Here is a 27,325-nt window from a genome sequence, read left to right on the forward strand (position 1 = left end):
TGTCCTAATCATCTAGAAATTATACTTTTTAAGGCGAACATATGCAAAAATCTCCTTGAGTTCAGTTACTGAAGATTCATTAGACAGTAGGCCAATGGTTCAAGTTCCAGGCAGTGGCGTAAGAAAAAAATACCCTGGAGCTTGGTGCCACACCCCCCGCACCACAGGGGATGCGGGGGGGGGGCCACCAAGCTCCAGGGGTCCCCCTCCGGCACTGTGCACGGGTGTCGGGCCCCGGGCCTACGAGCTTCTGACTGGGTCTGGAGCGTGGGGGCCCCCTCTGTGTATCTGTGTGTGTGTGTGTTTGAAAACTCAGTTATTAAATACAAGCCTAACAATCATTGACAAAGCCAATAGGTCTTGCCTGTTCAAGAGCTACTGGCTTTGTCAATGTCTTTTGGCCATGATGGGTGAAAGTTAGAAAAAAAAGCCCTATGACAAGGCCAGCACTGACCATGAGAGGCAGTGATCCATTCGTTTTCTTAGTGATTATTTTCTGCCTTCAGAAAAACAAATTCAAGACAAAATGACAACTACTACTTGTCAACATAAACCAATATGAAATTATAATTACACATTTACACATCAATCTTTTTGTAAGGTGGCAGGAAATGTGGGACAAACGCTGAGGGTCCTGGGCAAACCACAAATTAAGGAATAATAACAAAAATAAGTGATAAATGCTGTCTATAAATGGGGTACGAGGGGTGAAATCTAATTAAAGTGGTCTGAAGTTGTCAAAAGCGAGAAGGATCAAGGCATGGCAACGATGTCTTAAACTCACAAATACATAAAAGGCATTCAAGAAAAAAAACTCACTTGTTTAATTTTCTTACATCAGAGCTGAAGATAGCTGTGCTGGCCCTCAATGAAAACAGCTCCAAAAAGGCCATGAAGAGTAGGGAGCACAGCACCGTCTACATTTTTGTAGCATCCTAAAACCTGTTGGCATTACTTTTGGGCCTTTAAATTTTTCTGGAGGGGGCGAGCAATGTAGTGGCGGAGGAGTAGGAGCAGGCAGGGAAAGAAAGAATGCAGAGGGGGAGGGGTGGACCGGACAAGCAGCAACACAAGAGGGGAGTGGAGGACTTGGGAAAGCAATAATACATGAGGGGGAAAAGAGGAAGGCGAAGCAAGTAAAAATAGAAAAGCACCTCTGAAAGCAGCAAGCAGTGCAAGGACACTGAGCAAGGGTAGTAGTACTTGGGCAAACACATGAAGTAGTAAAGCGGACCACCGGGAAAAAAAGAAATGAGAGTGACGATGAAGCCAACCAATGGTAAGCAATTGGTGGGCTCTAATCACCATGAAAGTAAAGAAAAAATCTTGCAACCAATATCACATGCACTGTCTCAGATGAGACCGTGAAAGTGCCCACCAAACATACTAAAGGGCATAAAGCAACCAACAGTACCCCCAAAACATTTAGGGACCCTAGGGTGAAGGCAGAAAAGTGTTTAAAGAGGGAGTGGGAATATGTCCTGCCTGAGGGGAAACAGCCCTTACCACACAGCCTCTACCACGCAGGACTGTTACTACGCAACCCATGCAATGCAGGTAAGTACCATGCAGGTAAGTATTTGTACCTTATTTGTACCTTTACCATGCAGGTAAGTATATTTTTAATAACATACTTTTTATGTTATTCAAAAGCAACAAGTTTAGGGGTGGGAAGAGGTAAAGGGAGGAAATGGTGATTTTAAGTTTCTGGGTGGGCACAGGTACAGGGAGGTAACAGTGATTTTAGGGATCGGGTGAGTAGAGGTAAAGGGAGGTGAGGGTGATTTTAGGGTTCAGGGATGAGCAGAAGTAAAGGGAGGTAAAGGTGACTTTAGTATTCAGTGGTGGGTCGAAGTAAATGGATGTAAGGGTTATTTTAGGGTTTGGGAGTGGGTGGGGCTAAAGGGAGGTAAGGAATTTTTAGGGTTTGAGGGTTGGTGGAGGTGAAGGGAGGTAAGGGTGATTTGGGGGTTGGGATTGGTAGAGGTAAAGAGGGGTATGGTTGATTTTCTGGCTTGGGGTGGGTAAATGCAAAGGGAGGTAAGGATGGTTTTAGGGTTAGGGTGGGTAGTGGAAAAGGGAGGTAAGCATCGATTTAAGGTTTGAGTGGGTAAAGCTAAAGAAAGGTAAGGGTGTTTTTAGGGATCAGGGTGTGTGGGAGTAAAGGGAGGTAAGGGTGGTTTTAGAGTTGGGTGGGTAGAGTTAAAGGGAGATAAGGATAATTTTAGGGTTGGGTGGGTAGTTGTAAAGAGAGGTAAGCGTGGATTTAAGGTTTGGGGTGGGTAAAGCTAAAGGAAGGTAAGGGTGATTTTAGAGATTGGGCTGGGTAGGGATAAAAGGTGTTAACTGTGAATTTTGGGTTAAGAGGTGGATAGAGGTAAAGGGAGGTCAGGGTGATTTTAGGGTTCAGGAGTGGGTAACAGTGAAGGGAGGTAAGAGTGATTGTAGGGTTCAGGGGTGTGTAGAGGTAGAGGGAAGTAAGCATGATTTTAGGATATGGGACTGGGTAGAGTTAAGGGAGGAAAGGGTGAAGAGGAAGTAAAGCTGACCAAAGAGAAGCAAAGAAATACGAGTGATGATGAATCCAACCAATGGTAAGCAATGGGTGGACTCTACACTCCCTGTAAGTAAAGAAAAGTTCTTGCAAGCAACAGCATATGCACTGCCGCAGGCAAGACCTAAACTGTAAGGTGTGGGTGTGGAAGGTAGGGGCACATTGTCAAAGAGGTGAAGGTACCCACCAAAGATGTCAAAGAGCATTAAACAACAGACAGCACTACCAAAACATTTAGGGATACTAGAGTGAAGGCCGAAGAGTGCTTAAAGAGGGAGCCAGAATGTGTTCTGGCTGAGGGCCAACAGCCTTTACCACACAGCCTCTACCATGCAGGACCTTTACCATGTAGTCTTTAAAATGCAGATAAGTACCCCACAGGTAAGTATGTGTACCTTATTTGTACCTTTACCATGCAGGTAAGTATTCTTTTCAATAACATTCTTTGTATGTTATTCAAAAGCAAAAAGTGATTTTAGAGTTTAGGGATGGGAATGGGTAAAAGGAGGAAAGGGTGATTTAGGGGTGAGTATAGATACAGAGAGGTAAGGGTGCTTTGGGATTCGGGTATGGGCAGAGGTAAATGAAGGTAAGGTGGGCTTTAGGGTTCACAGTGGGTAGAGGTAAATGGAGGTAACAATTAATTTAGGATTAAGGGGTGGGCAGAGGTAAAGGGAGGAAAGTGTGATTTTAGGGTTCAGGGGTGGGTAAGGGTAAAGGAAGTTAAGGGTCAATTTAGGGTTCAGGGGTGGGTGGAAGTACTTGGAGGTAAAGGTGATCCTAGAGTTTAGGGGTGGGTAGCAGTAAATGGCGGTAAGGTTGATTTTAGGGTTCAGGGGTGCGTAGGTGTGCATTTGGTTTTAGGATTTGGGAGTGGGTCGAGATAAAGGCAGGAAAGCGTAATTTTAATGTTCAAGGTGGTTAGAGATAAAGGGATGTAAGGGTGATTTTAGGCTTTGTTGGTGGGTAGAGATAACAGGAGGTAAGGGTTATTTCAGAGTTCGGGTTGGTAGAGGTAATGCGGTAAGGGTGAGTTTAGGGTTCGGTGGGTTGGAGTAAAGGGAGATAAGCATGAATTTAAGATTCTGCGGTGGGTAAAGATAAAGTTAAAGGAAGGTAATGGTCATTTTTGGATTCAGGGTAGAAATACAAGTGGTTAAGGGTGAATTTAGGGTTCAGGGTAGGTGAAGTAAAGGGAGGCAATGATGATTTTAGGGTTGGTGGTTGGTGGAGGTAAAGCGAGATAAGGGCAATGTTAGAGTTGGAATGGGTAGAGGTAATGGGAGGCAATTTTTATTTTATTGTTCAGGTGAGTAAAGGTAAAAGGAGGCATAGGTGATGTTAGGTTTTGGGGTTTGGGTAGAGGTAAAGGGAGGTAAGAGGGATTTTATACTTTGAGGGTGGGTAGAGGTAATGGTGTAAGGGTGATTTTAGGGTTCGGATTGGGTAAAGGGAGGTAATGTTTATTCTAGGGTTAAGAGGCGGTGCAGGTAAAGGGAGGAAAAGCAGTTTTAGGACTCAGGGGGGTTAGAGAAAGGGAGATAACTGTGATTTTATTTTTCAGGTGTGCGTAGAGGTAGTGGGAGGGAAGCGTGATTTTAAGATTCAGGGATGGGTAGAGATAATGGGAGGTAGTTTTGAATTTAAGATTACAGCACTTCACAGACCAAGCACCACTGCCCTCAGTAGTCCAAAATAATGCCAGAATGCTTGTCTGGTAAAACAACAATCTCTAGGCACAAAAACAGTTTACCAAATAACAGGAAGACTTCCTTGTTTAGCCCACTTCACAGGGGAGGGTCCAGCAGTAGCAAGTTGAAGCACTAGTGCCTGACACAAAGGTTGATTATGGGGACATCTCAACTGTTGTTTTTGCATTTGTCACCCCGAGTGGGAAGGGTATGCCCCGACGTGGGTCCCGTGCTCTCCATGCCGCTGGAATCAAACTATCCTGGCTGAAGAGGGGTGAAACCCCAAAACCGGTCCTAGGATGCTTGTTTCCAGTCCAGGGAAGACCTGGCTTGGCAGTTCGGGCTGGACTGTATCCATGAGGCACAGGGTCAAGACTGATTTGCATATGGCTGGGTTCAAACTGGAACGACATGGTGAGCAAAAAACGATGGATTTAGGCCCAGATCTCTGTACTGGGGTGAATGTATGACATTGTTCTGCATTCTGTCCATCAACTGTTGTTTTTGATTATGGGGACATCATCAAGCCTGGGTGCAGTGTGTGTAGTGGGGCTACGCGGCGCACCATGGAGTTGATAACAAACTCCATGGTGCTCCGCGTAGCTCTGCTACGCCACCTTCCTCCCACCCCCCATAATAACAATTGCTAAAGTTTAAAAAAAATAAGTTTAAAAGCACCTTACCTTATCTGTGGTGTCTGCGGCGTCTCCAGCTGGCCTCCTCATCTCTTCATCGCGTTCATAGTAAAAACTGCGCGTGCGCGGGTACCCGCGCAGGCGTATTTCTCGCACAATATGGTCATGCGCGGGTTCCCGCCCATGCCCAGTTTTCACCGCAAACGAGATGAAGAGAGGAGGAGGCCAGCCGGGGACTCCGCAGATAAGGTAAGGTGCTTTAAACTTATTTTTTTTGAGTTTAGCAATTGTTATTATAGGGCGGGTGGCGGGGGCAGGCCAACTCCGCTCCACCACGGAGTGTGCGGGGTTTTGCCTACTCTGCGTTCTTCGTGCAACGCTGAGTAGGCAAAACTTCGCTCACTCCGCGGGCGGAGCTGAGTTCTCCACCCACGGTTAGACATCATCTCCAGAAACATGTTCATTTGAGCACTCCAGTACCCTGGTGAAAAACAGAGCAGTAGCAGCATACGAGCTTGCATATCGTCAAGTGCTCTTCTCAATGTAGGAACAGATTTCACGACATCCCTAACTCTTGTTAAAATCTCTAAATGCAGAGGCTGATGTACACCATGCTTGAGATTCCATTTACAACTTCAACTTCAAGCTTACTCGCAAGATGCTTCCAGCAGTTTCTTCAGGCTGTCACATGATACAATGGCCCTGTAGAGGTGTTTAAATAATTATTTTTACCTTAAAGTAACTTGAGTTTCCTTGAAGTTTTCTTCTTCAAAGACCCTACAGTTTGCCAATCCTAGTTAACAACACAATAGCCAGCAATATTAACGTGTAAAGTACACACATGTAAGGAATCATGTATGTTTATTAAGCATGGTCTAACTTAGTTTGCAGAAACATTTCTTCAGCATTCACTATCAATGTGACACCCATGAACACCAACCTGAGGCCGTGTTATCGCAGTGCCCTGGGGGCGCAACAGGCATTTGCGTCTGCTTTACATGACACCGGGGCACTTTGGTATTACAGAAGGGACCGCAGATGCTTGTGCGTCCCTGTCTGTAATACAGATAGCGCTGATGTGCATAAATCGCCAGTGCTATCATCAGAGGGCGTTCCCTCATTTGCATAGGGGTGTGGCCCCATGCAAATGAGGGAATCCTTTTGCCTCTACGCCCGTGTCGTATTACAGACACGGATGCAGAGGCAAAGAAGCTGTCAGGAGGTGCACTGCCAGTGTGCCACCAAAAAGATGGCACATTGTTAGTGTGCCTCCCGATGGCAGCCATCTGGAAGGAGGAAAGGGGGACCCATGGACCTCCCAGACATCCCCTTGCAGGCGGGTGCAGTCACTCACTGCAGCCACCTGCAAGGGGATCTCTAATCCCCCTTAAAAGTGCAGACCGGTAGCAGCCTGCACAAAGCTGCTCTGTTTATCACCTGAATGCGCTGCCATCAGTACAGCATGGGTTCACGGCTGGCGTGGGGACAGTGCATTCACTATAGCAGCGCAATTGAAAGGTGCACCTAGCGCTAACCAGGAAAATGAGTCGAATACGTAATAAAGCCCAGGAATTGGCTGGCAGGGCTCAGCACAAACGTCCTTAACGACCTCTGGTGCAACCTTTACAATCAACAAGCCACATAGAGCATACACTCTAGGGGTACTGACATCACCAGAGTTAGTCACAGACAAAGGACTAAGGGAGGCGGGACTTAATATAAAGCTGGTTTTGAGACTGACCAACAACATTGTCAAGACCATTAAACCCCAGTCTTTGAGAACACAATTTTATCACTTTTTGCTGTGGCCTCAAACAATTGAGAATTGGCAAAACTAATAGGTCTAGCCTTAGTAAGCTAGTACAATATTTAGTTAATTTTTTTTTCTTATTAGAAGCAAATGCCACAAAAGAGAAACGAAGAAAAAAAACTATGTTGCAGCCGAAACGTGGTTTCAACATGTTTGCAATAACAATTTTAATTAAAAAAACAGAAGAAAATAAGTACTGTTGGTTTTGGATTTCTGTTACTTGAAGACGCAGTTTAAACATACATGGACAAAGGGAAATATTTAAAAAAGGATAAACAATGGAAACAAATAATGTCAAAGTAAAATATTTACCCTTCAGCAATGGCTCTAAAGTGCACATCTTTTTAGTGCTTAATTTGAGCTGGTGGTTGCCGGTGTGGACCTCCGGCCCTCATTTTTTGGAGCAGCACTTATTTTTCCTCACCAGAAGTTACCAGAGCGCGGGAGAGAGAAAGCAACACAAAGTGGAAAGACGGAGAAAGAGAAATACGGTAAACCATGACAAAGGGGGAATGCAGGAATTTTGCAAGAGAGAGGTGGAGGGGCAGGGAGTGTCTGGAACTGGATTAAAGAGCAGGAGCTGGAATAAAGACGGCGAAGGGCCGCTGGCCCCCAAGCAGAGCTTTGGGCACCGACACCAATATGCTGGCACACACAGTACAACAGAGTCAGTGGCTGACTTGGGCGGACCCATTGCCCAAGCTATGTACTGTGGTGGCTGAAAGCAACATGTGATTTAGCGTTTGACAGAACAGTGGATGTGTATTGCTGACCCAAACCCCATCCAGGTCTGTATATATTCATCTTCTTTTAACCCTTTCGCTGCGGCGGGAATTCCGCCGCAGCGCTGGGGGGGGGTTGGGGGGCAGCGCGGTGGCGCTGTGCTCATGACGGAGCCACTCCGTCATGAGCCACGGTTGAGCTGTGCTCATGACGGAGTGGTTCCGTCATGACTCCGCCCAGTTGCGTTGTCCCCCCGCACAGGCGGGGAAACAGCGCTGCGTGGGCGGAGCGGCTGCCAACGGTCGCGGCATGACGGAACCACTCCGTCATGAGCACACGGCAACCGTTGCTCATGACGGAATGGCTCCGTCATGAGCATGGGAGGGGTTAATTTATGTTTTTTTCGGATTGCATGAGACTGGCAACAATGCTAAAGTTGTCTGTCCCTAGGCCGGAACTAGACACAAGTGATGCTGAGCAGAATGTCTCGGCTGTTTAGGTTTAGGGATTTATAGAGCACATGGCTACCTGCGGGCATCCCAGCGCTATAACAGGTAGGAGAAGCTATCTGGAACAAGAGTTAAGGGAACAGCCAAGTTATACGTTTCTTTTTAAAGGCCTGAGTTTGGGTGCCAGATCTGAAAGAGATCTTCCATCCCACCTTGACCTCTTAATTCTGGTGGTGTTCATAAAAAAATTCGACCCTGATCTAACATAGCGACGAGGTGCTGTTAGTGGAGATGTTTTTTTTTGTCCTTTGTTACTTATGCAAAATAGTCATTTATTTTTAAACTCTATTTCTGAGAGACTGGAAATACTCTTTGATTCTACAGCCATAACTACATGACACTGTATACATTTTTGGAATTCATTGACATTCACCGAAAAGCTTCTATCTGAAGTGTGCGAATCAATGAGAGACTAAAAATAAACAGACATATTCATGCACATAGATCAATAGCAAATGTGCACAGGCCTCGCACACGGACGCGCATCCTATTCGTGCATTATTTAATGAGCTATCGGTTATTTTTCTCCAAATTACAACATGTACGCCACAAGCTTTGGGGTTTGAACTTTACCTAGGATGCGATCTCTTTCTTGCAGAGTTGCCCAGGGGGCCTTCAAATTCAACTCGACAAGCCAGCCATTTATTGCAGTCAAAACAAAGCAACACTTTATCTGAGGGAAAGGCGAGTAATTCCGTTTTGTGAGTAGCTGAGCTGTTTTGCCTGGAGTGAATACTTGAAACCAGTGTAACAGGTTTGCACGTGTGATTATCTTCGAGTTTGTTTTATCAATCAAAGTTCTTGGAATATCTGTGTTAACACTTAACCTATCAAAACAGTCAAATTTCAAAGTCCAAGAGTAAAAAACTCCCTTTTTTCCTTCTCAGTGACTATACGAAGGTTGGGGTGATCGTGAACACCTGCTCATTCCTGATAGGCTGGCCAAGAACGCGATAAACTGGGATTTGGCAAACTTTTCAAACGTCATTTGCATAAATGTAGCTCAAACGCCGTCAGTGATTCATCTCTTTCCCTTCTGTATGTAGGCGTTCTTCACCTATTAGACTTTAATTTTTCCGATTTTTGTCACCCTTCCTTACAGCAAAATCTAGCGCTGAAAAGCCATGGACAGGCCAACATGGGAATAAAAAATAAGGGAGCATGGCATTTTTAATTCAAGTACTGAGCAATTTGCAAAAAATCTTCTTTATAACTTTGTGGGCCTCGAAAACTTGAGATTTTGTGGACAATGGTTTTATATTCGCCCACCTCAAAAACTGCCCTGGCAACTGACCGTGGCAATCAAGACGACCTTCTTCCAGAGGTGTTGAGGCTATGGATGAATGAAACATTCTGCTCCGCCAGCAGAGTTTGTAGAATTTTGGCCACTCTGCACTCCTTTTGGAGCGCAGAGTTCTGGCAAAACTCCGGCAACCACCACGTGGCAGAGTTTTTTCTCACTTGCAGCTTGCCAAAATGTACTTGAGCGCCAGAGAGATGCAGAGCCCTCTGGAATGCCGTGTGGTCCGGTATGTGCATATTTTACGGCACAGAACAAGCTCCCGGCGTAATGTGCCAAAATTCTGCCACCCGGGGAGCTTTGCGGATTCTTGCAGAGTTTTTAGATAGCTCCACAGAATTCTGCAGAGTGAAAAACTGAGGGGGATATTCTCAAGAACGTGTGATAACCATTGCAAATTTAGCTTCACGCAACTCTTCACATCACAGTCTATTGCGGGAAAATAACTGTGTTAACGTGGTATTCTCAACACAGTGGTACCATGCGATAGACCCACGACAACACGTCAAATGAATGCGCTAAAATCAACGCGACACCGAAAAATCACAAAACACAAACGCGAAAATAGTAGCAAGGACCCCAATAGCGATATAAAAAACAGCGAAAACCAGCCACAGGCCTGCAAATCCCACACGTCATGTGGGAAAATGCACCATAGAAGTTGAAAAAAAACACAAACAAAAGCCAAACAACAGCGAAGCACAATGGAGGTAGCCGGAGCAAGTGCAGAGGACAACCAGAACCCCACAAGCCCCCCGGAGGACCAGCCTGGGACCTCGGGGTCAGGCAAGGGCAAGGACAAGACGAGTAGGAAGAAGCGGTTCAGTCCGCAGGAAAACAGGATCCTGATAACGGAGGTGATAGAACACCATCAACTTCTGTTGGTCACCTCCACTGTGTCCCTGGCAACTAAAAACAGAATATGGCAAACCATCGTGGACAAGGTGAATGCAGTCGGAGTGCTGAAGAGCACAATGGAAGAGGTCAAGAGGCGCTGGAATGATGTGAAGCGCAAAACCAAGCAGAAACTCTCTAACAACCGGAAGGCAGCAATGCAGACTGGAGGTGGCAGTCCCGCGCCACAGGAGGAGCTGGACGAGATGGAGGAAATGGTGTCCACAGTCATCAGTGGGGAGACGGTGGCAGGAGTTGGGGGACCGGACACTGCTCAACATGACTGGACACAACAGCAACAGGGTGAGTAACGACAAGGGACTGGGGGACGGGGGAGATGGGCACAATGGCACACATGCACAAATAAGCATAGCACATCTGCGGACAAACCATGCCCCAGACCCCCAAATCCCACCAAGAGGCCAATGCACCCAATCATGCAACATTCCAACACTGCAGAAGCACAGAAGCCAGAGGCACTCCTCATGTAAGGACCATGGGGCAGCCAAATCAGAGCTGCAGGGGCGACTTCCCCAAAATGTGGCACACACACATTACATGCAGAGCACATCAACATTAACAACGATGTGGTACAAACAGCAACACGTCCACAACAGAACAGAGGACACAACTGATGCCACATGTGCGTAGAAACTGACCAATCACATTTGGCATTGCAGGGAACTGTGAGTTCACAAAGTATACAAACACACATCCGTGATGTTGTCGAAATGTCCACTGTCCCGCATCATATAGGCAGCTCCCCACAAACAAGTCTGAATGTAAACATGTATAATTTGTCAACATACATGTGAACACAATGTTAAACTGCATCTCCCCTTCACATTGCCTAGTCAGAGTGGCTCCAGCGAGCTCGCCCAGGAGTTGGGACTCATGCAGAGGCTCATGGAGAACATGGAGCGGACGCGGTGGAAAGAGAGGCTGCCACGGCTGCACACCAGCGAGAGGTAGCTGGGTCCCTCAATGCCATAAAGACCCTCCTCATGCCATTGCTGCCACAAGGCCGGGCTCTGATGCATGCTGCTGCTACCACTCCATCCACATCGCCGGCCCCTGATGTGTCAATGCCACACAATGCGGCACACATTCCACATCCGGCCCCTGATGTGACAGTGCCACGGAGTGTGGCAAACATTCCACCTCTGGCCCCTGAGGTATCACTGCCACACAGTGCTGGAGACAGAAAACCACCACCCACATGTGAGGCACATGAGACAGCAGAGGACGAAGATGTGGATGAATCTGCCTTCGTGGTGAGAAGGAAGCGGTAGCATTCATCTCCACCCTATGTCCTGTTTCTGCTTGGTTCTGCCCTCTGCATCATCCCCTAATACTGTCCCCCGATGCGCTCTGCGACACACACCTTGGACCTTGACATGGACTGCCATATTCTGTTTGGTCACCAATGACACAGCTATCAGACAGCGGACTGAACTCCTCCTCTTCAGATGTACCTGTCATTCCCTGATGGGCTCTGGCTGGCCCTACACGGGCCAACAATGTGAAGTGGGATTTGCATGGCCCTGTACTGCTCCGGCTTCAAAACTCCACTGATTGTGCAATAAACATTCGTGGTCACACCAATGTGTCATGCCTATGATCTTTCAAGTGTGGAAGTATGGATGAATGTAGGCACAGTGATTCCCCCTTACATCCATATTGCTCATGTTGTGGGACTTGGGTCACGGGTGACACATTGCCGATTGCGGCACGGGTGGCGCCGACACTACAACGGGGACACATGCATTAGTTACTTCCTTGTCCAACCCAGGATGGAACCACGCCCAGCGCCCCGGGGTCATTGTTCACACCCTTACGCTGGACTGGCATACGCCAGGCCAGCCCACTCGGCTTACGCTCACAGGGGAACGACGACAACGCTACATGTCACAGGTCTTGCCTGTAGGGATCTGCTGCTCACAGGTCTAGTTGTCAGCATGCCACAGCCACTCCCTCACGGCTGGTTTACACCCACACCACACCCATCAAGCACAGCCGTCACAGGACATGCGACCCTGCCAATATAAAGGGCCTGGTGCACATGCTGGATGCCATTTCCACTCTGTAACTGGGTGTTTCCGTGTGGTTCTCATTTTTGCATGAGGGCCAGGGGCCCTGCCACAGCACATTGCACAGTGCCACGGGTGACATGATGGCGTCCGCACCACGAGACTCAATCATAAAGGGTCCATGGCTTGCGGTGCACAGACTTGGTGGCACCGGATACACTGTGGCAGGCAAAGGCACACCGCCACAGGACGGTGTCTTTCGGTGCACTGAGGTAGGGGCACCTTAAGTGCTGAGCGGGTAAGCAGCCTGCGATGATGTGCCATCCTGGTGGTCTGGACTGGTAGGATTAACGTGAGCCCTGCTGGACCGCAGTGTAGGCCTGAACCAGCGGGCAGTGTGGGCCTACCGATACGTGGCATCGATTCGCGATTCACAGAGTTAGTGGCACCTCTAGGGCTGAGCGGGTGTGCAGCCTGCGATGATGCCGTGTGCACTGATATGTTCTCTGCCATGGCAAAATCAAGACCCAGAATCAAGTGTGTGACCTGGTGGCCCGCGGTGTGGGGCTGCATGATGTGGAGGGTGCCATGGTCGTGGGCCCCGGGCTTGGAGCTCCCACTGGCACATGGTGTGCCCTCTTGGAGACACGCCAGTGGCGTAAGATGAGCAGTGAAGCCTGGTTGCGTAGGGACAGGCAATAAACGCTGGGCGGCGGGAGGGGCTGGGGTGCATCAGCCTGTGTGCGCAGGGGCGGGCATGCGATGATGCCGTGTGCTAGTGTATGGACTCTGCCTTTCTTTTCTCTGGAAACTGTTTCAGATGAGGGACCTGAGGGACTGCAGTGTGTACCGGCACGTGGTTGGAGACACACCGGTGGCAGCAGGTGAACAGTGAGGCCTGGTCCCGCAGTGTTGGCACTCTCTTTCCCTCTCTCCCTCTCTCTCTCCCTCTCCCTCTCCCTCTCTTTCTCTCTCTCTCTCCCTCTCTCTCTCCCTCTCTTTCTCTCTCCCTCTCTCTCTCCCTCTCTTTCTCTCTCCCTCTCTCCCTATCTCTCTCCCTCTCTTTCTCTCTCCCTCTCTCTCTCTCCCTCTCTTTCTCTCTCTCTCCCTCTCTTTCTCTCTATCCCTATCTCTCTCCCTCTCTTTCTCTCTCCCTCTCTCCCTCTCTTTCTCCCTCTCTTTCTCTCTTTATCTCTCTCTCGCTTTCGCTCTCTCTCTCTCTGTACTTTGATGAGCACATGACACACCTTCTAATCTAGGTTTTTTCTTGCAGGCTGTGACTTACAGAATGTCCTGAGAAGACCCGCCATGACTCTTCAGAATTGTTATTTTGGGTGTATTCTATAATAAACAAATTATTTGGATATTCTAAGATGTATTTATGGTTCTCCTGTTTCTGTCCATACATGTATGTTAGGTGTTGTGATTGTGCGACATCAGGCGAATTGTTTTGTTCCGGATTTCATACAGTTGATGTGATATCTCTTTGGGGGGATGTCCGGGGGAAGTGCGGGGGGGTTGGTGGGCTCCTGGGGGTGGGGGCAGTAGGTGTTGTTGCCCTATTGGGGCTCCGGGCTGCATGTTCGGTTGCTCCTGGGCATCTGTTGTTCTTCATGTGTGGCTCTGGGCTGTGCTCCCTTGTCTGTTGTCATCCCACTTTACACCAGGTAAGAGCAGGTGTTAAAATCCTGCAGCTAACGCGCCTTATCGCCTGTTTTGTGTTCTTATCGCCGATCTGGCTGGTCGTTGAGAATGTTGAGGTGTGGTGTTGTCGCAGCTTTTTGCTCGGGAACACCTACTCTGCATCTCATTAGCGTTAGTGGCCATGGTCATCTGTGGCGATGTTTTTGCGGCTGCTATCGCAGGTAAACTGGTGATATGGGCTGTTAGCACCAGCTTGTGAATGAATGGGTGGGCGGAATGTGCAAAATTGACTTTCGCAAATTATCGCGAAATTGAACAAAATCTCCGCGAGCATGCGAAACTTTCACGAAGATGCGGAGATTGCTTTTCCCGCCCATTCGCGATGTGTTTTTGCGTGCTCGCGGGGAAATATATCTCCAACTTGCCCATGCGGTCGCTAATGGGCACGGCCATTTTGCTCGCGATGCTTATTTCCTGTTCGCGATCGCAATGATGTGTTCGCGATCGTAAACTCTCACGGGATAGCGCGACCGGCTACCAACAATCCAACATCTTGTGGCGCGCACGAACGGATCGGAAAACTCATCGGCGAACGCAGGGACCCGGTAACTCACGATCGCGCGCGCGAGAATGCATTTTTAAAGTGCAACAAGAAAAATACTTCCGTTTCGCGGCAGGTTGCGAAAGTTTTGACATTTTCGCGCGCAAAAATGACAAAATATCGCAAATTCCGCGAACGGAACAAAATTTACCGCCCAGGCCTAGTAACGAGGAGAGATAAAGATACTTCTCTTTGTTGAACCCGCCTCGGGTAAGCGCCAATCCATGTTCACTAACTTAGTAAACATGGGCTTGCAGCAAAATACTTGGGTGGATGCTTGGGAAGGCCCACCCATGTAACGCCTCGCCGGCACATGGTAATGCAAGGTACAACTCACAAAAGTGTCTGAGTGCCTTGGCTCTGCTGTGATTAACAATGTCACAAATATCCCCAACCAGGCTTTTGACCAAACAGTGCAATTAACCAATATTCTGGTAGACCTTATAGCAAACTACACCGCGGATTGACTCGTTCTTGGTTCTGACGAAAGCTATCTATTTTGAGCTTTAGTCTAGTCCCACTCAAATACCCCTTTTTCACTATTTTTCTTGACGTGTACCTTTTTATCCTTTTTCATCTGGGTGTCCCATATATTGTGCCAGTCTCGTGTCTTAATGTTAACACATTGGCAAAGGCCCAGGTATTCTGTCTGATAAGCTTTTCCCTTATCAGCCAGAGAGACCATTGAGATCCAGTGACGAGGCCCTGAAAACTGTTTCACGAATAAGAGAGTCTCGTTCAGGAGGCGGGGCTTCTTCCTACTTGGCCCCTCTGCGTTGGAATGGGCTTCCTCTCTACCTACGTCATTGCATGGATCATTTTAAATGTAGGACATTTCTTAAAACAGAGCTGTCTGCGGCCTAGTTAGCTGTGATTTTGTTTCTGATGCCAGCAACCCCCCCTCCGCCCCCCCACCCCCCCACCCCACCCCCGGGTGATTTGTGCGCGTTATACATTAAAATAACTTAACATAACACTTGCTATCAAACATGGACACAAATACTGAGTGTTTTTCACCCCACATCTGATAATGCTCCTAAATTTTGACCCACTGCTCTTCCACTATTTTATTGACTACTCTGCCACATGTGCACATGTGGCAAATCTGGAAGATGTTGCAATGAAGATCTATTACATGGATGATGATGGTGTCTCTGAATTAAAAAATGCACCAGAGAGAGTGCAGGAGTGAAAGAGTGAAAGAGAGAGCAGTGGTTGCAACAGTTGCATGACCTTTCACTGCAGGCACAGCACAGTCTGCTTTAGGATGACTGGGGAGGGGGCCCAGTGACTACACCCCATGTGGGAGTACACAGGAGGGCCCCTTGGTCTCTTTGTGGGCCCCTCCTAAACATCTCTATGCTGCCTCCAGAGGAGCTCATGGGTAGTGCATTCCCAATTAGTTCCTTCAGTTAAACCACGCCCTCTACATATGAGGTAACACCTCTTTACCTTTCCCAGACTGACAATACAGGCTTGCACAATGCACACTGTAGAGAAGGCCGCACAAGCATCTGCTCTGTAATACCCGGGACCGCGAAAAGCAGACGCTAGCGCCTGATTCGCACCTATGGTACTTGTGTGTTCCGGCACTGAATGAACAATCATTAATTTGCATTTCTTTGTTGGTACTTTGTAAATGATAGAGTTATAGAACAATGACTGAGCCAGCTACATATTGATGAGTCATAATCACGTTGATGGCTCAACCATTGACATGGTGTCCATACCGAGACTGAAAAGGGACAGAAGATGAAGCAAATCATTTGATTTTGGAAGTAAGTATGTAAGTGAATATCACCAAAATGAAATAAGAAAATGCACGAAGCAGCAGCACACGACATTTAGAAACAGAACCACGTCTCAAGGGCAATGGTGTCAGTGGCGCTCTGCTTACAGCATTGTTTCCCTTTCATAAACTTACCTGATTAATGTGTTTCAGTTTGTCGATAATTTGACTTATCACTGGCTCAGGTCCTTTTAACTTTGCTTCCTGATTGCTGGACTGAGATTTCACACTGCTCTTCGCTGTATGGGGGTTGTACCTAAGACAATTGACACGTGAAAGAAATAATAGATGAAGGTCAGTTGAGAATTATTTCTGGGAGTTCATTCAGCTCAAAACGTCTCTTAAAGAAACATGATTAAATAAATTGATTCTTCATAACATGAGCTCCTCAGTGTTCTTGTCCCTGGTCCTTCCATACACCCGCTGACATCACCAGCAACAACATTTACAATGATACAATCCTGACATTTCAGGTTTGGATTAAAGCTGCTTAAGAGAAATTCCTGTCAAATACTGTTATTATTAAAAACAAAGTTTACCTCGGGAATTACATTTTGTTTGGCCTCTTATAGGTTCATGGAGAGGAATGCATCAAAGCCGACAAGCTTGGATGCGGCAGCATTAATTTATAGATGAAATAAAAATTATTTATAAAGCGCACTGCGGCCCAAGGGAGTGTCCTGGCGCGAATAATGGACCTGCAGGCAATGGCGCCTGAATCACACGGAATTAATGAGACAGTTTCTCAGATGTCTTCTGAAACGAATCAACGAACTTGTGTTCCTCAGTGAAGAAGACGAAGCGCTCCAGGACCTGGTGGTCAGAGAAAGGAAGGCCCTGCCACCCAGACAAGCTCCCCTGATGCGAGGTGATGTTTGGCGTTGCTTAACCTCAGGTGTTTGGATGGCAGATAAGGAATCAAGGGGCATATCATCAAGGTGGCGCTATGAAATTATCGCCGCCTTTGCATCCGTTTTCGGGCGAAAAGCGGCGATAATTTCATTGCCTTATCAGCAAAGACACGCTATCGCGTGTTTTGTTGACTTAGCGCCCGTCAGAACAACGCCCCGCTTTGCATCTTGAATGATATGCAAAGTGGGGGTTCCGTCCCAAAATAACTGGAGAAATGTCGCTAACCGACATTTCTCCAATTATCACTGGGCACGCTAACAAGCAGAGCGATAAGAAAAGTAGCGCTAATCGCGGTTACCGCTAATTTCTTTACGCCTGCTTTTAGTTTGACTTAGCAATGATATCCAATGGAAGGTGGATATCATGGTTAAGTCTGCCCTGCCCTATCAGCAAGCTATTGCTAAATGTTGTGCGATTATCGCTGGATTTCCAGCGATAATCGCACATTTGGCAGCTAGCGCCTGGAATTTTATCGCTTTTGAGATAAGCGTTGCTGTTAGCACGCTATCTCATCGATAAAATTCAGCACTAGCCGGCGATAATTATCCTCACGCTAAGCGCGCTGAGCGATAATTATCGCCGGCCCTTACTGATATGCCCCCAATTTCTGTTGCAGATAGCTCGGTCTTGAGCCATAAAAGGCCTTGTGCACCAGGCACAGTGTTCTAAAGACGCCCTTTTCTGTCTTGGCAGCCAATGAATATGTCTGAATTGTAGGCCAGACGATGATGGGGCAAAATTAGAATTTATCTGGTTGCCACACTTTAGATCATTGGCAATCTGTTAAAGTTTTATGTAAGCGCATCTGTAGAGAATTTCCATAGTCCAGGTGAGAAGAAATCAAAGTCTGGACAATGTTTTTTCGGCATGATATGATATGAGGAATGAGAGTACCTTACAAAGCATTCTGATTATAATTATTCAAGTAGAAGTCACTTTAGCAATGTGGGGTGAATAAGATGATTTATCATCAAATAGGATGCCTAGGTTGGAGCGCAAAAGTGCGGGGAGGTGGACTATCAAGGGTCGCTGGCCACTGTGCAGCTGACCAGGAGGAGGTTTGTGCTGTGAAAATTCAAATCTCTGTTTTGTCAGATCCAGAAGGCGATTTCCTTCAGTTCCTCAAGTGGGTTTTTGCAGCGCCATCCCTATCAGATAAAGGCATGATGATTTGAACATTATCTGAAAAAGTACTCAAACTAAAAAACAAAACAAATCAAATAAAAAAGAGGTGCAATATAAACATTAACAATAGAGGGGCTCAGTGAAAACCCTGTGGTACCCTATAGACTGATGAAACACTCCCATGGTCAGTTACATAAGTCAGTGTTGGCAAGCCGTTGAAGTAAGGTTGAATGAGACATGGGATCAAAAGCGGCAGAGAGGTCAAGGAGAATCAGAACCGCTGATCCCCATTGGTCAAGAATTTGTCACTAACAGCAATAAGTGCTGTTTCTGTATTGTGATTAGCCCTGAAACCTGACTGAGAGCAGTCCAGATATTGTGTGTTTCCCAGATAATTTGTTAATAACGCATGCTTTAAAAAAAAAAATATGTAAGACTCTTTTTATTGAACAACACCACAACAAGCACAGCAGTATGGTCAATCGATTGGAAATATCCAGGTACAATACCAGTACAATACACTTTTCAATATAACACTTCAGAGACAAATGATTATCATAGAATCTCCCTCTCCATATTTGGCCGGTCCCGCAATCTCACACCATGCTGGTGTAACTCAACCGTAGGAGACAAACATTTCACCCCTGTGTATGTTCCAGGTGGCCCACTTACGATCCCATTTTTTGGGGCATCCTCTATGTTTAAAAACATCTTTCTCAGTTACCATGGCTCTATCCATATCGGCAACCCATACTGTGATTAATGGTGGTTCCCTGACTCGCTACTTTTGTGCTATGTTATGTTTTACGAGGGCCCATACCAGTGAAATTCATGATTTCTCAGTTTGAGTTAGATCCGTGACTTCCCATATATTTAGTAGACATAATTTTGGAGTAGCGTTTAGTTTTTTCCCCCCGACCTTCTCCATCTGTGTTGTGACTGATTTCCAATATGTTTGGATGACTTGACACTCCCACATTATATGGTAAAAGGTTCCTTCCTGGTGGCATTGCCGAAGGCAGTGTGAGTCAGCCCTCCTACCCATCTTGACCAGGACTCTTGCGGCCAGGTAGTTTTTTCCCCCCGACCTTCTCCATCTGTGTTGTGACTGATTTCCAATACGTTTGAATGACCGGACACTCCCACATTATATGGTAAAATGTTCCTTCCTGGTGGCATTGCTGAAGGCAGTGTGAGTCAGCCCTCCTGCCCATCTTGACCAGGACTCTTGCAGCCAGGTAAACTCAGGCAGGGTTTTAAGTTGGACTAGCCTCAGTCTCATGGAGATGGCGATTTCCCTAGGGGAAGCCAAAGCACCACGCCAATCATCGTCCTCTAAATCGCCCAGGTCTGTCTCCCACTGCTGCCGCAGGCGTATTAGTGTGTTGGGTTGATTATTGATTAGTTTTTTGTATGTTAAGAATATAGCCTTCTTATTCATGGGATCTAATATTAGTCTATCTTCAAGAGGCGATGCTTCAGGAAGTACACTTCCCTCTGGTATAGCTGCTTTAAGGGCGTGGCTGATCTGCAGGTATCTGAATGTTTCGGATTGTGCACGTTTATATTCTGTCTGTAGGTCTGCAAATAAGACCATTCACCTTGTATTCCACATATTTCTCACTGATGAGATACTTATTAGATCCCATTTATCAAACCCGGGGAAGGTGCTCAATCTATGCAGCTGCTCAGGCTCCCAGAGTGGAGTACGACGTGTGATTTTTGTTATGCCACCCGAGTTTCTTATTAACCAGATGCCAAACCTCTATTTTACGGGCTGTGGGCCCAGTAAGGCCAAATCTTTTGGGGTTCGTGTAGAGTGCTCTGTGGTATCCTCCCTGCCCCATAAGCCACCAATCTGTACAAAGGTTTGGGTCGGCGTGAGAAACATGGGACCAGCGGTTGACTACTATTAATTGAGATGCCCAATAGTATAGCTTGAGGTCAAGTAGTGCGATCCCACCATCGTACCATCCCACCATTAATTTCTGGCTCGTGATACGTGGCGCTTGTCCGTCCCACAGCTGGGTATTCACAGCACTATTTATATTCAAGAAGTAAGAATCTGGGTCCCTGTATGGGGTGTTTTGCAGGGCATAAAGGAAGCGGGGTAGCGCTAGCATTTTAAAGAGAGCCGCGCGTCCCAGGAGTGTCAATAGGAGGTCTCGCCAGTGTCGAACATTAGTGCGTAGTCATGTCAGTGGCCCCTGCAGATTGGTTTCGTAGAAACTCATTGGGTTTGTGGTTATATAAATTCCTAAGTAAAGGAAGTCCTTCGTTGCTACGGGAATGTCATATCCGTTTGGTGTGTTTGGTCTAGGGCCATGCACTGGGAAGAGCTGGGACTTGGACCAGTTTATTGTATATCCTAAATGATTACCGAATATGCGGAAAATGTGGAGAATGCGGTGAATGGTAGAAGCCGGGGAGGCCATATAGATTAATATGTCGTCCACACTGAGCGAGATTCTGTCCTCGTAGTTTTCGGTCCATTTAAGTCCCCGTATCAGAAGGTCACCCCTTACCCAGATTGCCAATGGTTCTACTACCAATGCAAAGATTAGGGGCGACAGGGGACACCCTTGCCGAGTTCCTCTGCCCAGTTGAAACTGTTGTGATATGTGACGATTCACAGCTATTTGCGCTGTTGGGCCTGCATATAGTAACTTGATCCATTTTATGAAGTTGGGCCCAAGCCCATTCTTTTGAGTATGGCAAAAATATAGGATCACTCAATGGTGTCAAAGGCCATTTTGCCATCCAGGGACAGCAGGGCTATGTCATCTGTTATTGTGTCTGCTCTACCCAGAACCCCGTGTAGGCGTCGTAGATTCAAAGCAGTGTTTCGACCAGGCATAAAGCTTGACTGGTCCGGGTGTATTGAGTATCGGCTCCGCGTTGATGAAGCACCGGCGTCGGTGAAGTCGAGGCTGCGGTGCGAGTCGGGACGGTGCATCGTAGATGTCACAAGCGGTGTCCTCGGCTACGGTACAGGCAGCTGCCTCAGTGACGGCTTCGGAGTCGATGCCGCACGGTGTCAGCAGGCGTTGGGTCTACGGTGCATGTAGAGGCGGTGCGTTGTGCTCCTCACGATCGGTGCCCACAGCTTCGGTGCAGGTTACGGCGTCGCTCGCCAGCGTCTGTGTTGCAATTTCCTTTTCCTTCTGTGGCAGCTGAAACAGCAGTTCCAGATGCAGAGAGACAGAAGAAATGAAGTCTTTGTGTCCCTGAGACTTCAGAACAGGAGGCAAAAGCTCAATTTAAATCCCTTGGAGATCTTTTCCTCCAGCAGGTGACAAAGCAAACAGCAAAGTCCTTTTTTCTTTTCCTTGGCGGCAAGTAGCCACTGCAGGCCAACCTCGGACAGCAAACAGCACAGTGGCAGTATTCCTCCTTAGCTTCTCCGGCTCTTCTCCTTGGCAAAGGTTCCTCTTGATTCCCAGAAGTGATCTAAAAGTCTGGGGTCTGCCCCCCTCTTTTTATACACAAAACTCCTTTGTTCTCTGAAGGCAGAGAGTGTCTGTACCCAGCCAAAACCAGTTCTGTCCTCACTGGTGCAGCTCCCTGGCAAGAGGTGGAGACAGACCAGGCCCATCCAGGTGAAAGGAAATATCCTACCCCTACTCTAAATGCAGCCCAGGTCTATTTAGCCCAGCCCTGACTCATCAGGCTCTCTGGAGCCACTGCCCCTGTCATCCAAAAGCCAGACATGCAATACACAAACCTAGAAGAGGCACACTGGCAAGAAAATACCTACTTTCTAAAAGTGGTATTTTCAAACACAGAATGTAAAAATCACCCTCACTAAAAGATGCTTTTTAACATTCCGAGTTCAGGCATACTAAACTTTACTTTCCTACCTTGTTCCCAGGGCCAGTTATGTTTATAAGATGTTATAAACAAACTCTCCATTCTGTCCTATGGGAACAAGTAGCCTTGCAATAGTGAAAAACAAAATGGTCAGTAATTCACTATCAGGACATGCCACACACACCAGAGCATGTCCTACCTTTCACATACACTGCACCCTGCTCACAGGGGTACCTTGGGCCTACTTTAGGGGTGACTAACATGTAAGAACAGAGAAGGTTAGGGCCTGGCAAAAGGGGACACTTGCTAAGTCGAAATGGCAGTACTAGACTGCCCACAGGCTCTGCAATGGTAGGCTGCTTATGTGGGTGGCACAATCAGTGCTGCAGCTCACTAGAAGCATTTGATGTACAGGCCCTGGCCACACACAGTGCACTGTACTAGGGACTGACTAGTAAATCAAATCAGCCAATCATGGAAACACCAATCCATAAAATAATTTACAGGGAGAGCACACACACTTTAACACTGATCAGCAGTGGTACAGTGCTCAGAATCATAAAACCAACAAAACCAGGTCAGAAACAGGAGGTCAAAAAGAAAAAAGTCTGGGGATAATCCCACTGAAAAAGCCAGGTCTAACAGCCTAAATGTTAGACCCCCAGATCAGATCACATGCCTTTGCCAGTTCTTGCTTTATGATCATGGTGATCAGGAAAAGTGATCAAAAAGACTAGAAGATATTGAAAGAGTAGACAACTCGATAGAAGAAATGTAAGATATAGAGAAGAAATATATGTTAGAGACTGAAGGGCTATTTTGCTACTCTACAATGTGAAATAGGGATTTAACTGGGTTTAGAAGAATGGAAGAAGCAAAGCGGCTGGGTCAAGGAGAGTGAAGAGATGAGAGACATTAAGTATTTGCTTAGAGTGTCCAGAATTGCAAGAGAAGAGGGGAGGAAAATGAGAGGATAGGGCTAATAGGGGCAATGGAGAGAGAAAAAGAGGAAGGTGTACAGATGCCTTCATTTTGAAGATCTGACAGGGACAGAAGGGTGTGTGTTAGGGGGTAGAATGAGCTACCTTGAAGTGGTATGATGTGTTCAGTAAGAGAATATTGTTGTAGTGTGTGATAGTGTGCTAGAAGGAGCACAGAAAGGAGGATGAGAAGGACTAGAGGGCAGGATGGAACAGTGACGGCCCGTGTAGGGTGTTTTACCGGGGTGGTGACGTGGCGCAGAGGAGGGCCAGGGTGGGGGGTTGCGAAATGCGGCATACGGCCGAGTTCAGGTAAGTTACGAAAAAAATTAATAAAAAAATTTCCTTGTGTGCGCTGCATCGCCAAATGCGATGCAGCGCGCGCAACGAAATTCGTTTTATTAATTTTTTTCGTAACTTACCTGAATTCAGCCGTTTGCTGCATTTTGCAACCCCCCACTCTGCCCCTCCTCTGCGCCACGTCACCGCCCCGGTAAAACGCCCTACACGGGCCGTCACTGGGATGGAAGTAGCGGATTACAAATACAAAGGAGCTGGAGAAGAGGTTATTGAGAAGATAGAATAAGGAAGAGGTTAATAAGAAGTATGGGCCCGATTCACAGAACTAACTTAAGACAAAATCCTAAACTTACTACTTTTGGTATTCACAGAAGGCATTTAGTAGTAGTAAAGTTAGGATTTTGTCTTAAGTCTGTCTTAAGTGTGTCTTACGTCTGTCTTAAGTTTGTCTTAAGACTGTCTTAAGTCTGTCTTAAGTCTGTCCTAAGTTTGTCTTAAGTTTGTCTTCAGTCTGTCTTACGTCTGTCTTAAGTTTGTCTTAAGACTATCTTAAGACTGTCTTAAGTCTGTCTGAAGACTGTTCTAAGTTTGTCTTAAGTCTGTCTTAAGTCTGTCCTACTACTTTTGGTATTCACAGAAGGCATTTAGTAGTAGTAAAGTTAGGATTTTGTCTTAAGTTTGACTTAAGACAGACTTAAGACAGACTTAAGACAGACTTAAGACAAACTTAGGACAGACTTAAGACAGACTTAAGACAGACTTAAGACAGATTTAAGACAAAATCCTAACTTTACTACTACTAAATGCCTTCTGTGAATACCAAAAGTAGTAAGTTTAGGATTTTGTCTTAAGTTAGTTCTGTGAATCGGGCCCCAAGTGTTGCAGACTAAAGATGGACAGATAATGTAGGGTTGGTGTAAAATTATGAAAGGAGGAGGAAAGAAGTGGGAGGGAAAGAGGAGATGACCAGGATAATAGGAGCATGGAAGGAAGAGGTGGGGACAGTATTCAGAGATTGAGAAAGCTTATGCGAGGAGGCACATAGTGGGATGAAGAGAAAGTAATGGGCAGTTAAGGGTAAAGGAGGAACATACTGTTATTGAAAGTGGGAGAGGAAATTATAGCAGTGGAGTGTGATGCCTTAATCTGTTAACAGGAAAAAATGGGGGGACTAATTCAATTGAGGAACAGGGGCTAGAATTCAAGATACAACAAGCATAAATAAAGATGCCCCTGAGACCATAGATACGAATATATTCACTTGTAGCCTAGACACAGTGCGTTGTCTACGCTTGAGTTCCACTACAGAACGGCATTACTTATAGAGAATTTATACAACTGTGAGTCTGGAGTAGGGGTGGGCGGAATTTGCGAAATCCACTTTCGCAAATTATCGCGAAAATGTTAAAAATTATCGCAAACACGCGGAAATATCGCGAAGATACGGAAGTTTTTTTCCCGCATGTTCGCGAGATTTTCTGCATGGTTGCGGCTCGCCAACTTATCCATGTGGTTGCTCGCGGGCGCGGCCATCTTGTTTTCAGTTGTCTTGCGGTGCATGATCGCGAGAAGAAAGACGTGATCGCGTGACGCATGACGTCACTGCGGGCGCGAACTGTCGCGAGACAGCGCAAATGGCTAAAAACAATACAACATCTCATGGAGAACGCGACCGGATCAAGAAAACTTGTTGGTGAACGCAGGGATTCAGGTAAGGCGATCGCGCACGCGCGAGAATGTATTATTTTACAGCGCGAGCAAGAAACAAATTATCGCCAAGCTGCGGAATGCGGAAATTTTTACATTTTCGCGCTTTCCGCGGAACGCGAAAATGTCAAATTATCGCAATTTCCGCGAACGGAACGAAATTTTAGCCCAGGCCTAGTCTGGAGGCACAAAAGCTAATTGCCATCACAAAAGACATTTTATCAAAAATATTTAATATTTTTAATTCAATTATTTATGAACATAGCCACTTTTTTATTCTTTTTATGAAGGAACATTTTTCTTAGAAGAGCAACATTTCATTGTCACAAGAATTAAAGCAACACATAAGGTATTATAAAATCATGATTACATTTACAAACAGTGAAATTTGGACAATTTTTTGACATCTTTTGGTCCTAAATCTTGAGTGAACAGCTATACATCATAAATCGGGAAAGCCATACATCATTTTTTCCTCGATTAATTTTCAATCCAACGGTCCAAAGGTGAAAAGGTCAGAGATAGCATTGATGCAAGTTGAAAACAGTTATACCACAGTTAATTTGGTACACTTTTGACATTTCATCAATCTCCAAACAATTATGTCCTGTTGCAACTCTTGACCTCGTGCAAAAGGAAAAGTTGTGTGAAGTTGGGAAGGGGGGTTAAACCAAAAAGTGAGCTGACACGTTTCGACCTTCATGTGTAAGGACCACAACGATTTGAAGGAAGGTCTTCCTCAGGGCTGTACTGCTTTATATAGGACACTGAAAAGATGGGGTGGAAGATATCGCTTTCAGCAGAAACCAATTTGTTAAAAAAATGGGCAAGCCATTTGCTGCTACCTGGGAGAACCCACAGCCAATAGAGCTTATATCATTTTATAATAACTTATGCTTTGCTTTAATTCTTGTGACAATGAAATGTTGCTCTTCTAAGAAAATATTTCCTTCATAAAAAGAATTCAAAAGTGGCTATGTTAATAAATAATTTACTTTAATTGAATTAAAAATATTAAATATTTTTGATAAAATGTATTTTGTGATGGCAATTAGCTTTTGTGCCTCCAGCCTCACAGTTGTATAAATTCTCTATAAGTAATGCCGTTCTGTAGTGGAACTCAAGCATAGATAACACACTGTGTCTAGGCTACAAGTGAATATATTCGTATCTATGGTCTCAGGGGCATCTTTGTTTATGCTTGTTAATCTGTTAACAGACATCATAAGTCTGTGCTGGCCACTGAATGCCTGAGGTTAAAGGATGTAAGCTCTATTGGCTGTGGGTTCTCCCAGGTAGCAGCAAATGGCTTGATGGGCTGTATGTAGATCATTAGAATGTGCTATCTAACAGGAAAAAAACAAGATTATCATAGCAATTATCAGTTGCAGAATCCTACAGAAGGCTGCTTCCAAAGGCACTGAGTGAGTTAAGTCCATGTGATCCACCTAAAAATGTCTAAATAATCCACAAGAAGAACTCAGTTTGCAAACCAGTTGACAACTTAACAGCCTACAAGCCCTATTTATAAAGGTACATTTACATATGTAAATTTACTTACCTGGAAATGTACTCTTTCACATAAGTGTAAGTCTACACTTTTTCACTATTCGTCATTTCCAAGTGTAGATTTACACCCAAGCGCAAACTTATATGTCTCCATCGCCTCATTTCAAGGGCTGGAGACATCTATGACAAAATTATTGAATGCAAAGTTACTACTAGTAACTTTTCGCACATAGGTGATGTCCTTATGGGTAGGGGTGGGCTGAATTTGCGTAGTTGCGCTATGAAAGCTCCGTGAAACAGTAAAAAATCTCCGCAAGCACGCAGAGTTCCACGAACACGCGGAATTGCTTGTTCCACCCGTTCACGATGCTTTTTTCCTGTTTGCGAGCGCTGTTTGCGTGCTCGGGGGAAATATCTTGCGAATACGCATTTTGAAAGCCCGAACAAGCCAAAAACTCCGCAAAGCCGTGGATCGCGGAATTTTTGGCAATTCCGCCACAGGACGCGAAATTACCCAAATTCCGCAAATTCCGCAAATTCCGCGAGCGGAACAGAATTTACCGCCCAGGCCTACTTATGGGAAAGGACAGGGACAAATAATAACGTTTATTCATTCTTAAAAAAAACAAAAACATTTGAAAGTAAAATAAAAATGTAAATTGGTTTCAAATAATAGTTAAGAATTTAGAAATAAAATAATAAAATATGACAGCAAATTAACCCATAAAGCTAAAAGTCTATCAACTAATTAGTAATTGAAATATAATAATGTAATTTTAAAATCTTTTTCAATCAAAATGTA

The 27,325-nt window shown here is 45.9% G+C and overlaps 1 protein-coding gene across 2 annotated transcripts in view; it reads right to left on the bottom strand.

Annotated features, from left to right (window-relative positions):
• Nucleotides 1–27,325, bottom strand: part of GPC3 (glypican 3) — a 3,264,744-nt gene that overhangs the window by 702,662 nt on the left and 2,534,757 nt on the right. For both annotated transcript variants that reach the window (XM_085606673.1, XM_085606674.1), the window contains exon 6: nucleotides 16,316–16,436. In XM_085606673.1, coding sequence (XP_085462799.1) covers nucleotides 16,316–16,436 — 121 coding nt within the window. The remainder of the gene's footprint in view (nucleotides 1–16,315; nucleotides 16,437–27,325) is intronic.

The sequence above is a fragment of the Triturus cristatus genome, chromosome 5_2 (genome assembly GCF_964204655.1).
Source record: "Triturus cristatus chromosome 5_2, aTriCri1.1, whole genome shotgun sequence".
Classification (NCBI taxonomy): Eukaryota; Metazoa; Chordata; class Amphibia; order Caudata; family Salamandridae; genus Triturus; species Triturus cristatus.